Here is a 24,908-nt window from a genome sequence, read left to right as displayed (position 1 = left end):
CAAAATTGATCCAGTATGTGATTTGCATGTGTCTATCCACACATGTACATATGATTACATGTTTATGATACAAGACAGTTTGCATTTGAGTACCAGTTACTGAGAACAGCTGCAAGGAAAATATCCTGCTTTGGAGCTTTTTGATGGTGATTTTGTTAACCAACATTAGGCGCGGTTCAGTTCTGTTACTATTATTCTGTGACAAAGCTCACATATGAGACTAAGCCATAGCAATTGATTTTCCACAAAACTAAGGCATGAATTATGGTTTATAAACAACAGTGGCTTGGATTCACATATCATATCAGTCCCAAAACAAACCAACCATGCTATGGCTTAACAAGGAGATGGGAAAGATCCCTAAGCATTCTTTCTTGGTTTCTGTTAATTGCAAGAGATAGCTATCCTTTGTTGTCTTGCCCATTAGCCCTGATTTTCCTTTTAATATACCAAAAATTAAAATAGAGGCCTTCTAATGACAAATTTTCCCTGTGAATTATGAGGTTATTCCTAGAATGGAAGGAAGGGGCTCAATTGAAAGATCCTATAATGGGGGGAAAATGGAGCCAATTTAACCACATGTGTCTTGGGATTTAAGATTAGATCCAGTCCTTTGAACCAGCCTGAAATTCAACTGGAAACTAAAATACTAGACTTGTCTGTAAGTTATAGTATTTTGTTCAGAATATGAGAAGTTTTAGGGCTTACTACTTTCATTTGTTTTTTTAATGTATTTTATACACACACACACACACACACACACACACACACATGCACACGCACAAACACATATGCAGCTTTTGTTTTAAAATATAGTTCATGGTGGGAGGTAGGCTGTCGTTCCATCTGCAATCCTTGAGGGCCATTCCATAAAGAGCTCATTAAAATACTTTTCTTATTTTTTTTCTCTGAATTTCTGTCCATATCTTGTTCCTACAGCTTCAAGGAAAAGAAGTTAACAGTGAGGAGTACGTGGTCTTTGGTGTGGTGCTTTTTCTCTGGGAGTTCGTCCCAACCATATTTGTGGTACTCTTCTTCCGAGCACAGAGGTTGGCCCAGAATTTGGTATGGATTGGGATCAACTGTTACTCTTTTTCAATTATTTCTTCAAAATAGGCCAATGCTCAACATTGTGGATGAAAAACATGCAGAGGGATTTAGAACACAATGAAAATGTTTCTTTGGGGGCAAAAGAGGACATTTCAAGTTGAGGCATGAATAGAAGACCACTTTATACCAAACTCTGTCCAAAGATATTGCTTGTCAGCCCTTGGCAGGAATGGGGACTCTGCCATCCTTCTGGCATCATGGGGTTGATTTGCCACAGAGTTGGTATGTTATGCACAGTGGGATTATGATGTGACATTGGAAGAAAAAAGCTCTTGTGGCTTTCACGTAGGGTGCCTTGTATTCTGTCATTAAAACAAGAATTAGGACTATTGCATCCCACAAAGTGCTGAGAGAAAATTTGTGAACCCTTTAGGACAGGACTCTTCAAACTTGGTCCTTTTTATGACTTGTGGACTTCAAATCCCAGAATTCCTCAGCCAGCGTGCCTGGCTGAGGAATTCTGGGAGTTGAGGTCCACAAGTCATAAAAGGGCCAAGTTTGAAGAGCCCTGCTTTAGGATCACCTTTAATCTCACTTGTTATAATTATCTGTGAGAGCTTCATGTAGGTCTATTAATAAAAAGATTTTGATAAATAACACGCAAAACAATGTACTGTGTCATGCCTTTTTAAATCAACTTTCCCTCCCTTTGTTGGAAAACTATATGGTGCCCTAAAATAATCAGCAATCTTAAGGGGGTAGGTTGAGTCAGAGGTTTCAATCAGATCTAAACTTGAAGGGTTATCTCCTATTTCTAAAAAAACACACACATGTCGGCCACCATAATATTCTGCTTTCCTTAGACAGATCTTTGAAAATGAATCATGTGGTGATCAAAATTGTTCTGTGATCCTCTGAAAAAGGACTGTTGATATTTGTGATGATTGAAAGGTCTACAAAACAATTGATACAGACTTTGACCTTCATCAGTCCATGGTTAGACAGATAGTGTACAAATAGAGAAGACACAATTCAGTTATTACTCTTTCCAAAGTGATCATTGAATGAATATCAGCCCAAGGGCTTAGACTATAATACTCTGGGAAATTCCAAAGGATCCCAGTAAAATGACAAAGGATTTTGGAGACTACGCTTACATTATCTGTTACTGTAGTTCATGAGTTCACTATAAGCAAAGATGGTATAAATAGAAAAATATTTATCCAAGGAGGAAGCAATGATTCTCAAAAAAGCACAATGCTACTCAACCCAGATTTACCTAGGCCCACCTGGATGATACAGCAGGTTATTAAAATAATGTCTTGTAGAAATAGGAGAAGTAACTTAAACAAAATATTTTTCTGGAGAAAATAATAAGCAGTATGCTAGCAAAAGAGCCTTATCCCAATTGTGAAGTATAATGATGAAGGTATCATGTTTGCAGCTTCAGGATCTAAGCAGATTGCAATCATTTAGATTTACCAGCAAATCATATTTAGCAGCAAATTCTACAGAGCTGATTTGGTGTAGTAGTTAAAGCCACTTAGTTAGAAATTGGAGATTGGGAGTTCTAATTCTGCCTTAGGCATGAAGCCAGCTGGATGACTGTAAGCGTAGTCAGTCTTTCTCTCTCTCTCTCTCTCAACCCTAGAAAGAAGGTATATCAAACTATTACTGAAAAATATGCCAAGAAAACTGTATGGATTTGTTTACGGAGTACCCAAGAGTTGGGGATGATTTGAAGGCAGATTTACAAAACCAAATTCTGTAGGAGAATGTCAAGAGATCTACTCCTAAGAAAATGTGAGTTATTCAGCAAGGTAGTAATTCTGAACACATGAGTAAGTCTGCAAAAGAGTAGCCAAAGTAGAAGTTTTACAGCCAATGCTCAATTCAAAACTTCAAGCAGTTTGTGTAGAGAGCCCTAACTATCATTGTTTTGAATTAGTTCTGCAAAGAAGACCTGGGCCAAATAATTTTAAGCTCATGTGTGGGACTGATCAACAAGCAAGAAAAGTATTTGGTTGAGGTCACTGCTGTTAAGGAAGTGCCACCAATTACTGTATCTCAAGTTCACACACTTTTTTCCAACAGTCAGCAAACATTGACTCAGTGCATTCAATAAGGACAACAGAAAGCATACTGTTTTGTATGTTGCTGATTCAGAAACTCTCTTCATAAATTAGGCTTTAATCTGATTGCTGGTCACAGTATTACAGTATTATGAGTACTTCTGAGGGTTCACAGACTTTTCTCTCTTTACTGTATAAAAACGTTTCTCAAGGTGTAGGCTGGCTGGGGAATTCTGAGAGTTGAAATTCTACATTTTAAAGTTGCTAGGATTGAAAAATGCTGTTGTATAACAGCTTTTATTTAAAACTTGACTGGCAAATTGAAGGGCATATTTCAAAAATGAATGGGTCAGAAAAAAACCAGTATGTTAAGATACAGTGAATTTTTAGTTGAACTGAATTGCATTAATTTAGTGCATTTCAGATAATTGCTACTTATTTAATAATTTCCCCCTTCTCTTACATTAAAAAGTAAAATTCTACTGTAGCTTTTGCAGGCCCCTGGAGAATGCATTCTGCAAAAGGGGATGGCAACTATCTTAGTTACTTGATCTGAAGACTAATTGAATTTTGTTCGTTATTTAGCAGTAGCACGTGCTGCTGTCATATGTCATAATTTTGCTTAGTTGGCCTGTTTCATATGCTAATAGTTGTTTTCAACATCTTCTTTTCACTTTGCCTCCCCTCTCTTGTTATAAAGACTCTGTAACCACTACAGAGGATCTGACATCTCCTTCATTTATCAGACTGGAGTAGTTTATTACAAATGCTGTAAAGAAAATTAAAAAATAACATGCATATCTACATATCTTGATTTGGAAAAAGGCAAAAAACTAGCATATTTTTCCCTCCAGATCTCTAAAGCAAATGTTTTCTTTTGTTCTTAACTTTTCCCCCTCTTAATATCCCTCTTAACCTGAAAGGAACCTGCTGGAATGATCAACAGTCACAGTTACAGTTCACGGGCCTATTTCTTTGACAATCCAAGAAGATATGACAGTGATGACGACCTCCCAAGGCTTGGTGGAGGAAGGTAACTTGATTTCACTAAGAGGAGGGAAATATAGCTTACAGTAAAGACTGGCAGACTTGATGCTTATGGAACATCTATTTCAGCTGAAGATTCATTAGTTGGAGCCTGATGTAGCAATAGCAATAGCACTTAGACTTACATACCACTTCACAGTGCTTTACAGCCCTCTCTAAGCGGTTTACAGAGTCAGCCTATTGCCCCCAACAATCTGAATCCTCATTTTACTGACCTTGGAAGGATGGAAGGCTGAATCAACCTTGAGCCCATGAGAATTGAGCTGCTGGCAGTTGGCAGAATTAGCCTGCAATACTGCATTCTAACCACTGTGCCACCACAGCTCATGTAGAAGTACTACACTTGGGATGCAAGACTCTGAAATGCATTTTGATCATTGGAACCAAACAGCTTGTTTCACTCCCTGTCATAATTCTTCATTTTAGCAGTATGATGGGGTGTAATTTTGTGCTGCTATGATTACATAATCAGTTATTTTCTTTTTAGTTTAGTGCAAATCAAAAGATCTAGTGATCTGCATATTTGCAACTATTCTCTAATATAAGCCAATACTGTCACTATGTGCAGATTTCAGGGCAGAAGCAATAGTAATTTGTTTTACAGGCAGCAGACCACTACAAAGTTTGAATCCCAGGTTTGATTGCTCAGACTCTTGGGCATCATGATATTCCAGGTGTTTACATTGCCAATGTTCTTGCCTATGCCCTGTTGTAATCTCTGCATAAATGTTCTGTATGTTCTGCATAAATAGTAAAAAATATCCATTCTGGGATAATAAAAATGTAGTTTAAAAACAATGAATAAATATGAGAAAGGCTCTGCTGGGTCAACCCAATCAACATCTGACTTCTTCCAGAGATCAACCAGATGTCTTCTGGAAACTCAAAAGCATCACACGAAAGCTTTGTAACTTCAAACCTGGGAGTAATGACTGTCTATGCCCATTCACAAAGGAGAAGTCAGAAAGCTCTCACAATCTGCCTCTTCTTGTACAATGAGGTTCTGTTTTTATTTTTACATGCTTCTTTCATTGTTGGACAACATGTTGAAGCTACTGAATACACCTTGCACTTCCTTAATTAGGAACATAAATTGCTTTTTTCAGTGCTCATTCAGGAACAGCAACTCCGGATGGCCTTGTATATACAGTAGACAGCATTCCACAATTAGATACCTTTGCTGAAAAAAAAATGTGTTCCTTAATTGCAGCTCCCCCCCCCCCCAAAAAAATGGGCAGATAGCCATAAATTGTAATGCTCAGATTAGTCTGTTACTGTATTAAGGCAGTTGTCTCCAACATGAACATCCTCCCCAAATAAACATGCTGTTTGTGGGAATTTGGGGAAGTGAAGTCTACATTTGGAGGATGCTTAGGTTGGAGAAGGTTGTGTAATGCTGACTTTTTGATGCTGCTATTTTCCAATGTGGTCTTTCTATGTCTTACTCTCCCAAATTTCCATTTTATATTTTTCAGCTTGGCTACTCCTCAGAATTCTGGGTGGTATGGCTCTCTGACAGGGAGCGACAGCTGCATCATGATTCCACCTTTGGTTGCACCTCCAATGGATGTTGCTCCACTGCTGTTCAGCCATGAAAGCTTGGAATCCAGAAGTCATCACAGTTCACATCCAAAGCCACCAAACTAATCCTAGAGTAGCTTTGGGGGAAGGGTTCCTGTGAGGTGTGAAAAACAGGACTCCCTTTAGGATCAGTCTTTTCCTTACAACCGATAACTGCAACCTGGTTAGAGAAAAAGAAATCCTAAAGTCCTAGGATTGAAAGGACATTGCCCTGAAGGTGTTGTATGAATCTCAGACCTGGAGGAATTCCCAGTGACCTCCAGGTTCCCCCTGATGCATATCATATTTTCCATTGATCTTCTAATATGGGAATGGAACAATATTGGCTCATAGCTCTGCACTTTGGACTGGAGAGACCAATTGTTGCTATGTAGTACTGGAAATAACAAAAGCCAAAGGAGAGCATATTCTGAAAGCATTCTATTTTATTGGCCAACAGACCATGACTGTTGTCCAAATGGATATTTGCACTTTTAATCAACAATTTCCAAGGGATAGTTCTCTTCCCTCCCAATCTCCTCTTTTCCAGCTTCATGAAATGTCTGTTCCGGACAACACTTAAATTGCACATCTCTGGTTGGGAAACGTGTTCTGTCTTCCTATGATGACAAACAACTCTACATATTTAACAGTGGAAAACCTTTGAAAGTGGGGTGGGATGAAGAATCTCTTTTGCTTTTAAATTCTTGGAGAGCATTTTATAAGTATGGCACAAGTGCCAGTCTCACAAGGATAACTTAGCTTGTGGTTATGTTTTGCCATCAATCATTACTGAGATTGCTAGAGCGAGTTCCATTATTGCATGTTTGTTATATTCCCTGCAGCGTCCTTGTGTTGTTTTGGCCTATTTCTAGCATTACAGTAATACTTCATTTTAAAGAACAGTAACTTATTTTATACTGGAAAAGCAGATTCCGAGTGGGTTACAGACCAGGTGGACCTATGAGAATTGTAGGCTTGTTTGGGGTGATGCATAGCCAACTGGGGCAGATGTCCTTTACTGCTTTGTCTGGCAACTGCTTTTATGTTCCACAATGGAATGAAAGCAAGATTGATTTCTTTGCAACCACAGAGATGTAAATTGCTCCTGGATTGCTTAACTACCACCCAAGAGCATCATTCTCTGATACTGAGAAAACAACTGTTTGGAATGTGAGGCAAAGTCATTTTTTTCCCTTCTTCCACCTACCAAGGAAACAGTAGTAGACAATGAGATCACCAGGAGATGAGGCAAGCAGGGAAGATAAGGGCAACTGTAGCCATGGATGCATCTCCTGAAAGATTTGCAGTTAGATCCAGTCTAGTAGAAAGTGTTAATTATATCTGCCCCCACTCAGAAGTGTGCGATTCCTATTTATACTCCAGGCAACAGAGGCTTCTAGAAGTATTTTTTTACATTTGCTGTTCTCAACTTCATGACCTTCAGATGCAGAGCATCAACTTCCAGTATTTTCTTGCTGCTTGGGAATTATGGGAGACATAGCCCCTAATGCATCAGGAAGATTTAAGGATGAGAAAGCTTGGGAGAATGTAGAAAACTGAAGGACATCCATTTTTAACTTGAATTAGAACTACTGTATATCTTCTACTAGTGTTAGCAGCCATAATTTCACAAATGTCTTCAGCCAACTGTATTATTCTGAAGCTTTGGGATCAGTCTTTTTGCAAACAATAACTGCAGCTCTGCAGTTCTGCAACTGCAAAAGAAATCCTAAATTCTTAGAATTGAAAGGACCTTTCCCTGAAGGTGTGGTATGAATCTCAGCCTGATGGAACTGTCAGTGACTTCCAGGTTTCCTGGACACTTTTTTTTGGTGAATCTGCATACAGTGGGACCAAATGCATTTTATTCCCTCATGAAAAGGGTACATGTGCCTATGTTTAATAGAACTGTTGAGTTCCCACATACTCTTAGTTGAAAAGAAACTCAAAACACTACCCTAATGTTTAAACAGGGACGATGAACCTATTACTCTCAAGAAGTGAATTAACAACCCCTAGCATCTCCAACTGATGTAACCCACATCATTTACCATCCTTAAATGAAAGTGTGAGCCAGTTTGGTAAGGCATCTGGTTAGAAACTGGGAGACAATTCTAGTCCCACCTTAGGCACAAAACCAGCTGGGTGCCTTTGGGCCACTCCCTCCCTTCTCAGACTTAGGAAGGAGGCAGTGGCAATCCATTTCTGAAAAACCTTGCTAAAAATGCAGTGTCTTGTTCAGGCAGTGTATAGGAGTCAAGACTGACTTGGAAGATATTCAAAAAAAAGTCTGAGAAATAATTTCTTGGACTGTGTGTTTAGCATTTTACTTCAATAAGGAGTTTAAAACTGAATTGAAGTTATCAGTTGGGGTGAATGTTTCTAAACATGACTAAATGGTTTTTGTTTCTAATCACTTCCCCCTTGTGTTATTGCTAATATATTACAACTCACTCCTTGGCCAAAGAGTAGGTATAGGGTAGACAGAAACCTTTAGAGTTACAAGTTCTTGAATTTCCATAGCTGCTTCCTAATCAGTTAATACTAATTCTCTGTAAAGATGCCAAGTCTATCATTTCATCTTCCTCACAAGGCACATAAACTCAAGAAGTGGTAGGCAAACTCTGTGTAATTAGGTAGATCTTCTGATGTGGAATAGGATTGTGATTAGGAGCACTCTCCATCTGCGGCAAAGACTGATTATCAAATTAGAACAGTGTTTCTCAACCTTGGCCACTTTAAGCTGTGTGGGCTTCAACTCCCAGAATTCCCTCCCATGGCTGATTAGGACTCCTGGGAGTTGAAGTCCACACATCTTAAAGTGATCAAGGCTGAGAACCTGCATTACAGCATGAAGAGAGCTGGTTTGTATAAAACATCCATCTCCACTACGGTGTCTCCAGGTAGATTGGAACTGCAGCTGCCGGGGGTCATACTGGAGGAGGAAATCTAAGTGTTGAGAGTCTGTAAATCCAAAAGAGGCCAGGTTGGGGAAGATTGGCATAAACCGTTAAGGGATGACTGCAAAACTATTAGGAGAAAATAATTTAAATTTGAGGTGCTTCGTTTTTTCAACTCTCAAGCTGTTTCACCTCAGCTGCAATACAAGTAGATTGTATGTTCTGCAGTTAATGGCTGCATTTCCCATGAGATAGGCTGGACAACTGAGTTGACTTTCCTGGATGTGCTAGGTATAGCTTCAGGTATTAATCACATGTGCACAGCTGTAAGCATTTCACATGTGTTGGGAGAACTATTTGCTGCACAATGTTCAAAACTTTGGGTAGGAAGAAGAGAGGTATTTTTTCAGTATTGACATGTGAAACCTAAGTTATTTCAAACATTCCTTGAGCATATTACTATAAGGCTTTGCTCTTAAGACCTCTCTCCTTCCCTCCCTTGCTTAACTGGTCCTTGACTTGTAGCAAAAATTTAGCCAAGACTTGAATTGTCTGCCTTTTTTTTCAACAAGCCACCAAAGACTAGTTGAGCTAACTCCTTTCTCTGCCCCAGATATCTTGACTTTCTCCTTTATCAGTTTTATAATGCACTTGGAGCACTTTAAGTTTGTTTCTTGGGAGGGAAAGCTATTTCATAAAGGCCACGGGATTCTTTGTCTTTGCACTGAATTGCATTGAATGAAGATGGCTGTTCCTTCCAGTATATAAGCCGAGTTTCTTTATTAAAGCATTCGAGTCCATTTTATTCACATGGCTGTTGAAATTCTGACTGCGTTGAAGAGGGCCAGTCTTGCATTTTATTTATATCTGTTACTACTTTTTATATATAATCAAGAAATTAAGCCTTTATCAAGAATGGGGTATTTTAGGTATGTTTTGTTTGACACTATTTGCCTGTTTTCTCTCCAATCACTGGAGAGGCTAAAAGAGGCAGCCCTGGCTCTACCACGTTCATTTCCTTCTCTTGAATTGTAATGTTACATTTTGAAATAAAGAGGCTTGTTTTTATCTTGTGAAAAGACTGCATTTGACCTCTTCAGTTATTTTTGTCATCTTCTTCCCTGAATCTTCTTCCAATTGCCAGAATATTACTTTTCTGGTCTGCTGCCAGAAAAACAAGCAGAACTTGGATAACGTCTCAAAGGAGCTTTTTCAAAAAGGCAACTGGACTGTTTTTTTTTCCCTTGAAGAAAACATTTCACTTCTCATCCAAGAAGCTTCATCAATTGTGATGATGGCAGGAATGGAAGGATAGGTACTGACAGTTGAGACTACAAACGCCTATAGACTTTCAAAAAGGCTACATGTGTGGCAAATAACACATCCTTATAACTCTAGTGGTTTGAACAACTTGTACATATCTCCTAATAGAAACCAGAACAGGCTTTTATGCAGTCCTTAAGATGTTCTCTAGTAAAATAGGAGGCAGATCATTTACTATTTTAATACATGAATGTATTTATATCTTCAAGCAATCGGGAAGGAGAAAGTTTAGGGAAAGTTATTAAAAGTCCCCCCTACCCTTACTGTGTATTCCTAGATCACAATTCTAAAGTATATGCAATTGCACTTCCACAAACATTCTATGGAAGAGCTTCTGTTTAAAATGGTGACTTTCCAAATACCAGTAGCTGTAACAAATCAGAATTTACATGCCTGAAGGGGACATTCTGGCTGTTTATCAGACAACAGCTTACCACACAATATCTACATTTTAGCTTAGTGTGTTAGGCTACCCTCAGCATGTGCTCAAGACTGAATAAACTACATGTGGAAGCATGTTGCAGGAACACCACCTATAAAAAATTTTCTTCGTTCAACATGAATCCTTGTTGAAAGTTTATACTGTACTACTAGTCCTTCTTAAAGAAAGCCATCACCACAGTGTAATTGTTAACACTTTCAACAACCATTCCTTCAAATTCCCCAAATTCCCTCTTGGCCTCATTTTGGAAACATCAAAAGAAAGAGAAGTAAATAACATATGCACTCAGCTGTCATATCCAGTTTTTGTATTTACATGTACTTTTACATTCAAGTACTGTCCACCTCAGCTCCCAACCCCCAAGACTAGTTAGCAAAGTTTGCATTATTCTCTTAGAAGTCTTCTCTACACCGACTTAATCAAAAAGAAGGAGACTGGGGGTGGGTTGGAAGTAGTCTTAATCTTTAATCTTATTTTGAAGTCTTTAATCTTCACAGTAAAGAGCAATTCAAGTACAGGACAAAATTATTTATGTGCTTTCCTTGAAAATAGGACAGCAATCAAAGAAGCATCATTTTACTAAGCAATTAAGGAACTAAACACGAATGGTAGAGGCAGCTCCAAAGTATTACATTCAGTGGCTGAGGGCCAAAAAAGCCTTTACTTTTTTTTACTTTAAGCTTGAAATGCCCAGTTCCCATCTCATCAGCTTGTAATCTCAAGGACTGGCCTAAATTAAGGCTGCCCTTCCCCTTAGGCCAATTTACAATAGCGGTTATGTCCTGTTGAGGTTTCAGAGCTAATGGAAGGATTACCGAAATACAAGGCCTGCTTGATCTGAAGATTTCTGCTGAAGATCTTTTCCGCAACAGTAGAAAATTGGAAAGCCCAAGTGTAACTGTTATTGTATAACTGTATAACAACTGTATAACTGTTCCCTGAGTAGCTCTTATTTTCCAGGCAATTAAAAAAAAACTTTTCTAGGCTATTATAAACTAAGTTACAAATCTATCTAGCTCAGTGGCAGAAATTTCCTATGGTTTTATTGCAACCCTCTTTCCCCCCCACCCCACCCCCAATGTTTATCTTGGCACAGGAAAAATTTTCCCCAATGTGGGTGGGGAAATTCCCATGGATTCAATTCCCAGAATTCCCCAACCAGCTACTTGTTGCTGAGAATTCTGGGAACACCGTGCCCAAGTTGGGGAAGCCTGGCACAAAGCAACAGCTTGGCAAATATGGAGTGTTTTTTCATGAAAACGTTTGGGAGGGAACCTTAAACTCTCACACCAGGGTATAAAATGTTGCAATCTAGTGTCATATATATATATACATTTACATATACATATATATATATACATATACATATATATATATATACATATACATATATACATATACACATATACATATATACATATACATATATACATATACATAAAGCCACCAGCCTGATGATGACGGATGGGATTCCGTCGAAACGTTGCACCTACACCTTTAGTTCTATGCGGGAGGAAACCCGAATGACCAAAGATCCATATACATATACATATATACATATACATATATACATATACATATACATATACATATACATATACACATATACATATACATATACATATACACATATACATATACATATACATATACATATATTACCCCTGGCACCTTTCTTGGTTTTCTCTGGAAATGCTGTGGATTATGCTAAAAGGGAAAAATTAAGACGTAATTTTTCCCCAACCTCTGAAGGATACTATTATTATTAAAACTTGTAAAAGGTTCATAATCTACAGCTCTGTAAAATGGAGCACAACAGCTATAAAATTCAAAACCCTCTGCAGTGACTTCCACTGTTAAACATTTAAATATCCTGTTTTATGATCAGTATATCCTTTATTGAACCTTCTAATCTTTCCTTTAATCACCCAAAGATTGTGTGGAGTAAACACACTCAATGGAATGGACAACTAAAAACAGTGAGTAAAAAAAAATAGGATCCTAATAGGGCTGTAAAGGTGGTTCTGAATTTGGGAGAAGTGGAATCATGAATCATTTTTCTGCAAGTCTTTAAACCAAACCTGAATTTTTCTGCAGTCCTGGTAAAAGACAGATCTGTTTCAAATTGTTCTTGAAGTTCCTCTCTGGCATAGCTTTGAACCATATAGTGGACACCAAATGATGAAAAATTGTTGTACCAAAATCACAGTAACGTAGTCTCAATTCCATCATTCCCAGCCAGCAAACTAATGGCTATTTCAATTGGGAATAAAGAGATATATAATAGGATCTCTGGAGAGTGTCTGGTTGGGGACCAGTTGTTCAGAGCTTGGTTTTTAGTTTTGGAGAATAAAGAAGCATTTCATACTAGAATGGGATAACTCACCATGACCAACTCATTGTGGCCAACCTGCCAAGGCCAACTCACCATAGGACAACTCAGCACAGCCAATTTGCCATAGGACAACTCGCTGCGGGGCAATTTAACAATACTTATTTAAAATAAAAAAATATTTTAATTTTTGACATTCACATTTCATTTTTTCCTTCCTTTTGCATCCTTTCTTTAATGACTCTATTCCACTAGTTCTTTGATATTAGTATAACTCTTGTTCCACAACTTCCTGCAGTCAACTCTCCATGGCCAACTTGCCGCGGCCAACTTGCCACGTTGTCCTGTGTGGTGAGTTGGCTGCAGGAAGTTGGCCATGGCAAGTTGGCCATGGCGGGTTTGCCAGGGTGAGTTGACCACAGCAAATTGTCATAGGCCCATCTCATACAACTCAACAGTCGACTGGAAATATGAAGTCTGGAGCTCCACTTCCAACCAGCTTCAAAAGATGACATACAAACCTCATGAGAGGAGAGAGACTCCTTGCTGAGAATGCTTTAATTTCAATTCCTATATTGAACAGGCAGGTGGACCTGCCCCAAATGGCTCTTGTAAGTCTATCGCTCATTGGGATTTCATTCAAAGATGTAAGACTAGGTTGATTTTGGCATTTTACATAAGATTATTTAAGGACACTGAAGCAGAAAAATATTTTTTGTTAAGAGACATTGTTATGTAAGATGAAGAGATTCTAATGTGTCTAAATGAGGCATTTTATCATGCAGTTGCTTTGCAGGGAATCCAGGTGATGTCATCATGTCTCATTTGTAACCATGGTTTTCTCAACTAGCCTTTTCCTTCCACAAATAGAAAAGTGTATAGAATAGCTGCACTGTGCCTTTTCATTAGTAGCACTAAGATCCTTCAGGCTGGAAAAAACCTAGTAAACAAGGGGTAAGGAACCTGAAGTCCTTCACATATTGGTGAAGTACAACTCCTAGCATCTCTCACTAATGGTCATGCTGAAAAAGGCTGCTGAAAGTTGTATTTCAGCAATTTGCTGGAAGGATACAATTCTCCCACCTTCATGATATGTGTGTGTGTTTGTGTGTGTGTTTTAACAAAAACAGAATGCAGAAGGCCAATATTTGATGTATATCCTCCTCTGGAAGAAGAGTCTTGCATGAATATTTTAGCTACCTCAGAGCCAAATATAAATTTGTAAGCTAGAGAATGTGATCAATTTTTATGATCATGTTGACTTAGTCCTTCTTGCCAAGAATGGGATCATGCTGGCACTACACCAGCAGAAATCACTCTGAGCCCAATCTGCATAAAACAAGAAAGCTGGTCTCCATCAGGGTCAATTCACTGAAGAGGGCGTAAGAGCTCCTTGAAGTTTTCTAATTCTTTAACACTTGTTGAAATCCTGCATCAGACAATGAAAAAAAATTTATTTGGATATAAGTGTAGCATGGCATTTATATTTAGCTAATCTGGAAGAGACTGTGGAAAGGGGGGAAAACATAATTTGAGAATACATGGGATTCCAAATAGAAAATGTCAAACTCACCTTCCAAAGGCATTGAAGAGGGACACAATCTCCTGCCGTGTTAGATGAAAATCATGTGAAGGACCTTTTTCTGGTATATTTTCTATCAGTTTTTCAGAAAACAGAATCTTCAGTGCTGTTCCCAAGCCCTGAGTCTGTACACAGTAGGAACAAGATTTCAGCTAAACATCACACCAGGAAGTCAGGTTGTAATCACTATCAGTTTTTTTTTAAAGTAAAAACTGGGCAATTTAAATAAAGTATTAAATAAATGACTGGTCCTCCAAACCACCATGGAAATATTACATCAGCTAAACCCGTATAATTTCAATGTAAAAGGGAAAATAGAACTTTCTTGTTTTTAAATGACACATTCACATGGACACACATAGACAGATGCCCTAAATGTAGTTAAATTCTGCTATGTCATAAACAAAATGTAAGTAAAATCAATCATAGGTTTGTTGATGTGGAGAAAATAGGAGGCAGGAGAATTAAGCATGTCCATCGCACTGAATTATATATAAAAATGGGAGAGGGATAAAAGTACAATAAGGTAAGACCTGACAATGGCTAAGACCAGGAAAATTGAAGAAAGAGACAGATGGGCTAATTCTGGATGCATAAGATCAAGCCTTGAGAACAAATGCATAGAAAGCCAGAATTGAGAAGACAGCAACAGAAAACAGATGCCACTACTGTAAAGAAGCTGAAGAAACAGGAAAGAAAGAAGAAGGAGTAACTTACTTGCAGCTTCCCCCAAAGGCGGCATTTCAGGCACTCTACACAATCCATGATCCTTGAAATGTTCTTAAAATGGAACCGAAACTCCTCCTGAGAAAGAATAAATGAACTAATGAATCAGTCATTTAAAAATGCATTCGTTATCCTTGATTTGAATTTGCAGCACTCCTCCCATTCGATACCTTAGCTAGTTCAAATAGAAAAACCTAGAATCATGCTTCTCAGCTGTTATTGACTCTTGAGTTTATTGAATTTTCCAGGATGCAACTCTGCAGCCAACGCAGGAAGATCAATTGGAAGAATTCTTCTTTTTTATGCAACACTTAAAAGCATCAAGGCTTTTTAGGATCCATGTAACTACCCGAGTCCTGCCTGCTGTTCCTTAAAGCCAAAGGTACCTTTTCAGGGAAATATCACCAAATATCACCTGGGGAAAGACACAATTGCCTTAAGCAGTTACACCTAGTCCTTGGCTTAGTGACTGTTTGAACTTCCAACAGACCTACCTAGGGAGTACTTGCAACCCAGATTCGAAATTTTCATCAAAACCTCACCCACAGAGGTTCACTTAATAATTGTAGTATTTGCTTCATGACATGGATCCACCCAATGACCACCACAGAAAAGGTTGTCAATTCAGATCAGTCACATGACCAACACATTTTCTAACCATAGCAGGTTACAACTGTAATGGGCAGACTCCGTTACGGTCATAACTCAAGAACTACCTGGATATATAGGTGCTACATCTATGCCTCCTGTGCATTTGTAAGTACATTTTTGCCTTTGAATCCAATGGCACAGTCCTTTGTCTATAACTATCTTTCGGAGATAAGAAATCCATTCTTCTGCAGAAATGGCTGAATTACAACTTCAGTAGTCCTAGTTAGCAAAGTCAATAGTAAAGGATGCTGGGAGATGTAGTCTACTAATGCCTGGAATCTCAGTTTCTCAGGGTCTGTTCTAAAGGCTTGTCTGTTTCCAATCCATATCTTATGGAATCCTTGCAAGATTTGCCCTATTCCACATATTTTTGTAGAGGGCCCACTGAGCCAAAGTGAACTTTGTTCTTCTCTCCCAGAAGCTGGTTAAGAATATTTCATTGTTTGATGCTATAATTTCTAAGTAATTTCTAACTGAAATGTTTTATAGCATTTAACAAACTACATTTAGAGCCTTCATGCCACAAATGCAATCCTGTATCAGGAGTGTTTGCTTTTGGGTCCCGCTGAGCTTACAAACAAAAGGTATATTTTTTTTCCTCGGAAAGTAACTTAATTTTACCTTTAATTTAGCAGCTTCTTTTTGGTTTCCAGCAAAAAGTGAATTTTCATCAAAGTGCAAAGGAAAAGATCTGAAGCAGAAGACAAACAATGAATTAACAATGAAGGTCTTTCATTGTAGAAGAGAATGAAAAAAATCTATTCAGCAGTTATTAATTTAAGCAGTGTTGCAACATATCGTGACTTTTTTCACATTGACGGAGCTGGGTGGCCTCTGCATGATGCAACTGGCCCACTGGCCGGCAGTTTGACACCACTGTATTAAGGGGGAGGTTTTGTGTTGGCTTCTGCTGTAACTAGAATTTTAAGATTTTAGTGACATTTTGAGATCCATGTACTATTGTACTACTGTCATTTGCCTTCAGGGCTACACCTTGTATTTCACAAAGGTTGCAATTCATTACAGTGAACCTTGTTGAAAGCTGATTGCCTACAGCAATTGTACCGGGGATGACAATCTTAAATTAAACATACCTTTGATTTATGCTACCCAAACTCCATTGAGGCAGTAATCAAGAGAGACTAGTATATTTATCTTTTAGCTCTTAACTGCAATTGGAATGAGGACAGGTTTAACTAGGATCAGAAGCAGGATCAAACGCTATATTTACTTAGAGGATAAAACAATATATTTTAAAATGTTACAACCACCCACCCAAAATCGAAATCTTATACTGATGTTAGGGCTGCTAAATGTTGGCAACAAAAATCCAGACAATTAAATGCTAGCAAAGAGTTTTGCCAACTTCTGGTTGGAAAAAAAATGATTGCAGACAATGGGTTTGCTTAAAGAACACTCCATTTGTTAATTACCACTGCTAAAAGGTAATAAAATTGGGCTGACTCACTTAACAACCAGTATAATTTATGACCATAATTCCATGCTTATTTACCCATCATAAATCTAGGACTACCTATAGCCAAATAAATAGCCAAATAAAATGGAGGGGCTTCCTACAATGAAATGAAGAGCAGTAGATGACTTTATTGCTTGAACTGGTAGAAGTCAAAAACCAGTATTTTGATATGCAGAAGGAAAAGATGAACGGAGGTTACTTCTCAGGTGGGCTGGGTACAAGCAGAGTATTGTGTATTCTTGCACTTGAGAAACCCACACGCACATTAGGAGGAGCTGGTTGTATGGGTCAGCCCACAATATGCTTGTAATTCATTGCTGCCATCTTGATTTCTATCTAGATCTGGTAACTAATATATCCTCTCAGTTCTTTTCCTAATAATATAGCATCTCTTGCTTAAGCAGAGATACTATACTATATATTATATTAATTGCTTGCTTGTGAACAATTGAAATGTTATTTAACAGCAAACCTGTATGAACTACTGTAATATGTAAATTGCTTAGGGTAAACTGTATTTTAATAAAACTTAGTTCTTATTTTCAGAATTAAAGTTTGTTTATTTATTTATTTATTTATTTATTTATTTATTTATTTATTTATTTATTTATTTATTGAGTTTATATACCGCCCTATTCCCGTAGGACTCAGGGCGGTTTACAAGGCAATTAAAACATGAAATACAAAAGTTAAAATCAGTTAAAACAGTAATTAAATTTAAGCCCTAAAAATTAAGTCTAAAATCCAATTAAAAATTAAAAACCCCTCAGTCTGGGCCAGACAGCTCGAAGAGCCAAGTTTTCAGGTCCCGGCGAAATGAACGAAGGTCGGGGGCAATCCTATGTTCTGTGGGCAGTTGGTTCCATAGGGCTGGCGCAGCCACAGAGAACGCCCTTCCCCTGGGAATAACCCGCCGGCATTCCTTAACCGGCGGAACCCTGAGAAGGCCCTCCCTGTGGGAGTGCACAGGACGATGGGAAGTTGATGCCGGCAGCAGGTGTTCCCTTAGATAGTCCGGACCCAAGCCATTAAGGGCTTTATAGGTCATCACTTTGGTTTAAAATTGACTCCTCTCTATGTGATAGCTATCTTTTCTTTATCAGTTTAGCTTCTTGCTCCCCTGCTCACATCTCTTTATCTTACAGTTTCTGCCCCAGGTTCCTATGGAAACGCCCAATTCTTAACTCTTTCTTAACTCAGGTGTCTTGCTCAGCTGTGGTTTGGGGGGCACTTTTCTCAGTGTTACTGTAACTTCGAACAGTCACTAAGCGAACTGTTGTAAGTTGAGGACTACCTGTACGTCATCACTTTTTCCCTTTTTTTTGGTCATCAAGTTTTTGACCCCTTGCTAGGTGACTGGTAGTACTCAGATGTTGCCATATCCTAAAAATGGTACAATCGGTGGAAAGGTTGAAAAGCCCTGGGATAGAATACCCACCATCCCACAAGGCAAGCCGTTCCACTGTATTCTCACTCTCATAGTTAGTTTGGATCTCTCCATATTAAATATCCACTCTGTTGGTTCTTGTTCTGCTCTCAGGTGCTATAGAAAATAAATCCACCCCCTCTTCCCTGGGGCAGCCCTTTAAATATTAGAACACTTATTCTATTCTTATTTATTTATTTAACATCTATGCAGCCCATTTTGCAAGGCTTCTCAAATTAGTAGGACCAGTGGCTCATTTGATAAATATGATGGATCCTAACAAAGAAAAATGGGAAAGGTAAGATTTTAAAAGGTGCAGAGAATACTTACACGATTTAATAAGCCGCATCCTATTTCAGCTTGAGCAAGAAAATCCCTTTCTGAGTGGGCTGCAGCTTGGAATGCCTGATTTCTATGCCTAGTTTAGTTACTGAATCTGTCTGGAATGTTCCTAGTTTGGCTCTCTTATACAGTGTGCAATGAATGTATCACTGTGCATCTTATGAAATAAATGGGCTACAAACTTTATCTTAAGTTCTTTACTCCTCACTTTTGGTGTAGAGGTGAAAGCATCAGGCTAGAAGCCAGGAGACTGTGAGTTCTAGTCCCACTGTAGGCATGGATAACCTTTGACCAGTCCCTCTCATTCAACCCAACTCTCCTCACAGGGTTGTTGTTGTTGTGGGGAAAATAGGAGGAGGAAGGAGTATTAGGTATGTTAGCTGTCTTGAGTTATTTATCAAAATAATAAAGGGGGGGAAATAAATAAATATTTTTTTTTCATCCTTCAGTGATTAGGATGGAGAAAAGGCTGTAATTTTCAGATGCTTTAAATATACATATGAAACATGAATAGATTTATAATATTATTTAGCATTTTCCCAATATTGTTCCAACATTCAAAAAATTATTTAAAACGCTTTTTAGTGACTTCCGATAATATCTGGAATTAAAGAATTGATCTACATTAAAAACTTGTTTGAACTGGTTACTTTACAGAAGTGAATAAAAACCTGCTCTTTGCAGCGCAAACATTCCATCAACCCAAGGACTCTGTTTATTTTGTTATGTATTCAATTTATGCCCACTCAACATCCAATTCTGGGAGGCTAATAATCCATTAAAAATAACCACTAACAAGCAAAAATAATTAGAAACAGCACACCATACTTGGGGTGACCAAAGAAGCACATTGAAATGGATTGCACTTACTTTATTAAATGAAGAATTTCCAGGAGGCGGTTCTTGTTTTTTACATCTTGATCCTCGTCCCCTGTGAATAGCTGGAAATCAGGGCGTTCAAAAAAGGGCAAAATTTTTGAGAGGGCCCGTAACTCAATTAGATAGATGAAATACAGGTTCTTCAGCCTCCTGGGACCTTCGCTTTGTGTCAAGACCTCATCAAAACGCAGCTGGAACTCTGTAACATTGTGCCCCCATTTCTTCTCTGCCCATGTGTCTTATGAAAGAAAAGAAAGGGCTTGTATTAAGCTAAAGGTAATATTGAAGGTAGCTGTACTCAAGAATAATTCATGACAAGCCTCAACCATCTCATCCTAAGCAACTCCCCATCTTCGTAGACATTTAACAGATAAAGCATAGTTTGTGAGTCCCATCAAATGACATTGCTTAATGGATGAGACTTGAAGCATGCCAACTTCAGTATTTAGAAGGCCCCGTAAAAACAGGCTGTTTCTCCAAGTAAGGCACCCGGCTAGAAACCAGGAGATTGTGAGTTCTAGTCCAATTTAAGGCATGAAAGCCGGCTGGGTTACTTTGGGCCAGTCCCTCTTTCTTAGCCTAACTCTCCACACAGCGTTGTTGTAGTAGGGAAAATAGGAGGAGAAAGGAAAATTGGATATGTTTGCTGCCTTGAGTTATTTATAAAAACAATAAAGGCAGGAGAAAAAAACAACCCTAATCTAATCTAATCTAATCTAATCTAATTCAATCCAATCCTCTGTGTGATATTGTTTTTAGAAAGGATGATCTTTCTCCTTCTGGCTGGCTGTGGTTTTTACAGTATGAGCTGTGGTGTCACAATGGTTAGATTGCAGTATTACAGGCTACGGGATGCGGTGGCTCAGTGGGTTAGGATGCTGAGCTTGTCGATCGGAAGGTCGGCAGTTTGGCGGGTCGAATCCTGAGTGCCGCGGAACAGAGTGAGCGCCTGTTACTCGTCCCAGCTTCTGCCAACCTAGCAGTTCGAAAGCACGTAAAAATGCAAGTAGAAAAATAGGGACCACTACGGTGGGAAGGTAACAGCGTTCCGTGCGCCTTTGGCATCTAGTCATGCCGGCCACATGACCACGGAGTTGTCCTTGGACAAGTGCTGGCTCTTCGGCTTTGAAACAGAGATGAGCACCGGCCCCTAGAGTTGGAAACAACTAGCACGCATGTGCAGGGGAAACTTTACCTTTATTACAGGCTACTTCTACTGCCTGCCAGCTGCCTGCAGTTTGGTAATTTGGTTCTCACCGGCTCAAAATTGACTCAGCCTTCCATCCTACCAAGGTCAGTAAAACAAGGACCTAGACTGTTGAGGGCAATATGCTGACTCTGTAAACTGCTTAGAGAGGGCTGTAAAGCAATGTGAAGCAGTATATACGTCTAAGTGCTTGAGCACTCTTATAAATCAGATCAAATCAATCAAACAAACATATTTCTGTTTCATATATTTGCCACTTTTCAGTCACTGCAGGAAGTTTTCCCCCCTGTGATATCTTCAAAGACACACTTTTTTTTGTTCCATGTGTCTTAAATTCACTGATAAAGGTAAACAAAAGACTCAGCTAGGGACCTCTTGATAGCATATGAAAAAAGAAAACCATCTAGATCAGGGAAAACAACACATAAATAAAATATTAAAGAAGCTTTTTTGCTAGTATGGCTAATCCAATTAAAATTTGATACTGCTGAAAGGTGAAACAAAGCTCAAGACATTCTATGATCTCATATTTCCCATTTTACGTGTGGTTTGGCTCTTTCATCATGCATTTTATTGCCTCAGAACTTCTTGTAAAACTTCTCTTTTCTGTTTTGCTCAGTCATTTGATTAAATCAGTATTGGGCTAAAAAATATGTGAACAGTCATAATAAAACCTAACAAACTTTGTTTTCTTTCTTCCCAGAAGCCATACATCTAACTAAGCCTCGCTTTCCTGAATCACATGCTAGCGTCTTTCTTTACACACACAATGAAGACGGTTCAATCAAATGTGTTATGTTCAATGCACATAACGCACTTAATCTGGTTATTGAATGAACACCTGTTCTGATTTCACATAATGCTAAATCATAAACCTAACAAATTGCTTGGGTTTGCACAACAAAGAAAACAAATCAAGATTAAAACTAAGCAAATTTATGCTATTAAGCAACATCTTATACAACTGAAAGTGTGGGCCCACAGTTTACTGAAAAATCAGTAAAGGTCCAAATTCAGTTCATATTTTTTTTTTAATTTAGATTCTTTTCATGACAGCTCAGATTGTCTAACTATTCAAGTCTGATGTTCATTATGTTAATATATTGCATTACAGATAGTCCTTGACTTGTGACAACAATTCAGACCAGAATTTCCATCGTAAGGAATTTCCATCACAAGTTGTTGAGGTTTTAAGTCAAGTTTTGGGTGTCGAAGGAAGTGAAAGGAAATCTCAAAGAGTTCACATTTGCCACTCTGGCAATGGAGCAGAAGAAATGGTCACGTGATGCTATTCTTCCCCTTCCCCTGTCTAGAAGTTGGAAAAAGCTGCTTTTGAGCATTAAGAAGAAAGTGAGGCCACCAACCTTGCAAAAGGTATCTGGCACTGAGATGAATGTTGATGCTTGCATGAAGACCAGAAATAAGTTTGTAGAAAGCTCTCTTCTCCACACAGAGATCTGTTAAAAACATTGAGGGAAAACTATGGCAATTCAAAGGATAGAAATTTAATTCTGCCGGGTAATCAACATCGCATCTGCAATGCAATCCGCAGTCCATTAGTTAAAGTGGTAAAAAAAAACAGTTACCTTGCAACCAGCTGTAAAACATATTCCCTGAAAAGAGAGAAAGAGCCATCACAAAGGTTTTCTCACAACAGAAAGCTATCTATGATAGTTTCATTTGTTGCATCTAATGCCAAGGTTGACTACTAGAGTATATGAAGATTTTCCCCCCAAAATCAGGGTCTTGTCTCAGCATTGCATCTCATGACCCTGAAGTAGGTACATCCATCTCCTCCTGCCACACACATTAGTAAAATGGTCTTAACTCTTCTTAGCTCCAATCCTATCAACTAATACTGTACATTGGTATATGATGGCAACATATTCTTCCAACAGCAGAATAAAGGACTGTTAAGAAGAAGCAGGAGCTCAACTAGGTTTCATAGTGTTTATGAATCTGGCACCTTCCAACTAACATAGTGAAGTCCTAACACATCTGGAGGGCACCTAATTTTGGAAGAATGAGTATGAAGTGTAAAGAAGGGAAGAAGAAATGGCAGTCAGTGTGCATTTTGCTAAATCCCGACTACTTTTTTTCCAGTGACAAATAATTAACACCTGTCAATATATCTACCCTCTTGGTTATTGCTGGAAAGGCACTCACCTTCATTTTCTCTTGCTCCTGTAAAAGCAAATTTAAAAAAGAAGAGATTACATTTCAATCAGAATTGATTAAATGTCTTGTTATCTCTAGGCTCCTTTTATGGGTATCAGCACTCTGATAAAGTAGAAAATATTTGCGCCTCTAAATGTTTTGAGTTTCCTTTCCCATCAACCTTAGACAGTAAAGCCAATAGTAAAGGATTATGGGAGTTGCAGTCCAAAGCCTCCAGTGAACAGCCATTGCCTAACATAATGTAATACAACTGATACTAGAAATATTAAGCTTGTGCACCAATCTCCATTCTACTCCAAGAACTACTACTTTGTTTTAAAATAGTAATGATCTTATCTTGCTTTGCTGAATTTATTATGTTTCTTTTCCCCAGACTTACATGATTCGGAGTGAAACTACTTTAGTTCAGTCATTGATCAGACTTACACAATTTATTCCAGATCTCCAGGCTGATGGTGAGGGGCATGCAGCTAATCAAAATACTTTAGCATTATTACTATCCTACAAAGAATCTTATTCGGCCATCTTTTGAGTTCTTGCAATATCAGTAATACTCCTTGTAGCCTACATTTTTTATACATAAGGATTTTGTTTGTATCCTGCCTTTATTTTTTTTAACAAATAACTCAAGGCAGAGAACATATCTAATATTCCTGCCTTCTCCTACTTTCCCCACAACAATAACCCTGTGAGGTAGGTTAGGCTGAGAAAGAATAACTGGCTCAAGGTCACCCGGCTAGCTTTCATGACTGAGATGGAATTTGAACAAACAGTCTTCCAGTTTCTAGCCTGGTGCCTTAATCACTTAAGTGGACAATATCTTAAGAATGTATTGTTTCTATTCGCTTTCTTCCCATTTTTTACTCCATTCTATACTTATTTGCCACTTTTCCCTCTTTTGATTGTCCTCCCATTTTTATAGTATAATAGCATGAAATGTGACATTAGTAGGCATCAGAAAATTTTAATTCAATTTGAATTTTGCCCACCTCTTCTTTTATCAATAACCCTAACACTTGCAAAAACATGGCAACTCAGTCCACTAAAAATATCAACTTTCTCTTAAAAAATAATGGAAAGATAAGTTTACCTCTGCCAGAAGCCAGTGGATTTAAAGGCCTTTTTACCGAGCGCGGCCTATAAGATAAATGTATTTTAATTATTTATAGTTAAAAGCTTGTACAAATAATATTGGTTAAAGGTATAACTAAAAGCAATTGACCACCATAGAACTGGATTATTTTCATTGCAATTTCTAGCAAATAAAATCACTTTTTACCTGTGACATAGGTAAAAAATAAGCTGGCCCCAAATCACTCTGAGTTTAAGAGCTGAATGCGAAGTAGGAAGTGCAGAAGATATTGCCTTAGGACAAGTCAAGTTGTATATGCTGCATTCTCTCAGATAGTCTACATGCCTGCAATTAGTGCAGGTTCGAGTCCCACCAGGCTCAAGGTTGACTCAGCCTTCCATCCTTCCGAGGTATGTAAAATGAGGACCCAGATTGTTGGGGGCAATTAAGCTGACTTTGTAATAATGCCGCTTGGGGTGTGTGTGAAAGCCCTAATAAGCAGGCATATACATAGAATGAAGGCTACTGCTAAGCTTGTAAGCCGCCCTGAGTCTTCGGAGAAGGGTGGGATATAAATGGAATTAAAATAAAATAAAATAAAATATGGCTAACTCTACACAAGTTAATCCTTCATATTTA

The 24,908-nt window shown here is 38.3% G+C and overlaps 2 protein-coding genes across 2 annotated transcripts in view; one reads left to right on the top strand and one right to left on the bottom strand.

Moving 5' to 3' along the window:
• The window catches only part of GPR137C (G protein-coupled receptor 137C), a gene marked incomplete at its 3' end in the record, with an annotated part of 28,589 nt that extends 22,773 nt beyond the window's left edge, over positions 1 to 5,816 (top strand). Inside the window, exons 5-7 of the mRNA XM_081314403.1 lie at positions 940 to 1,065; positions 4,046 to 4,155; positions 5,645 to 5,816. Of these exons, the coding sequence (XP_081170529.1) occupies positions 940 to 1,065; positions 4,046 to 4,155; positions 5,645 to 5,816 (408 nt within the window). The remainder of the gene's footprint in view (positions 1 to 939; positions 1,066 to 4,045; positions 4,156 to 5,644) is intronic.
• Positions 5,817 to 10,842: 5,026 nt separating this feature from the next.
• The window catches only part of ERO1A (endoplasmic reticulum oxidoreductase 1 alpha), a 31,787-nt gene continuing 17,721 nt past the window's right edge, over positions 10,843 to 24,908 (bottom strand). Inside the window, exons 8-16 of the mRNA XM_081333329.1 lie at positions 24,288 to 24,334; positions 23,186 to 23,203; positions 22,606 to 22,632; positions 22,384 to 22,476; positions 19,804 to 20,050; positions 16,310 to 16,379; positions 15,029 to 15,115; positions 14,303 to 14,436; positions 10,843 to 14,158 (exon numbers count right to left, since the gene is read on the bottom strand). Coding sequence (XP_081189455.1) covers positions 14,098 to 14,158; positions 14,303 to 14,436; positions 15,029 to 15,115; positions 16,310 to 16,379; positions 19,804 to 20,050; positions 22,384 to 22,476; positions 22,606 to 22,632; positions 23,186 to 23,203; positions 24,288 to 24,334 — 784 coding nt within the window. The 3' untranslated portion in view covers positions 10,843 to 14,097. The remainder of the gene's footprint in view (positions 14,159 to 14,302; positions 14,437 to 15,028; positions 15,116 to 16,309; positions 16,380 to 19,803; positions 20,051 to 22,383; positions 22,477 to 22,605; positions 22,633 to 23,185; positions 23,204 to 24,287; positions 24,335 to 24,908) is intronic.

This window comes from Vipera berus (assembly GCF_964194415.1).
Source record: "Vipera berus genome assembly, chromosome: 1".
NCBI lineage: Eukaryota > Metazoa > Chordata > Lepidosauria > Squamata > Viperidae > Vipera > Vipera berus.
Note: the sequence above shows the minus strand (reverse complement) of the source record. Positions and strands in the feature narration are given on the sequence as shown.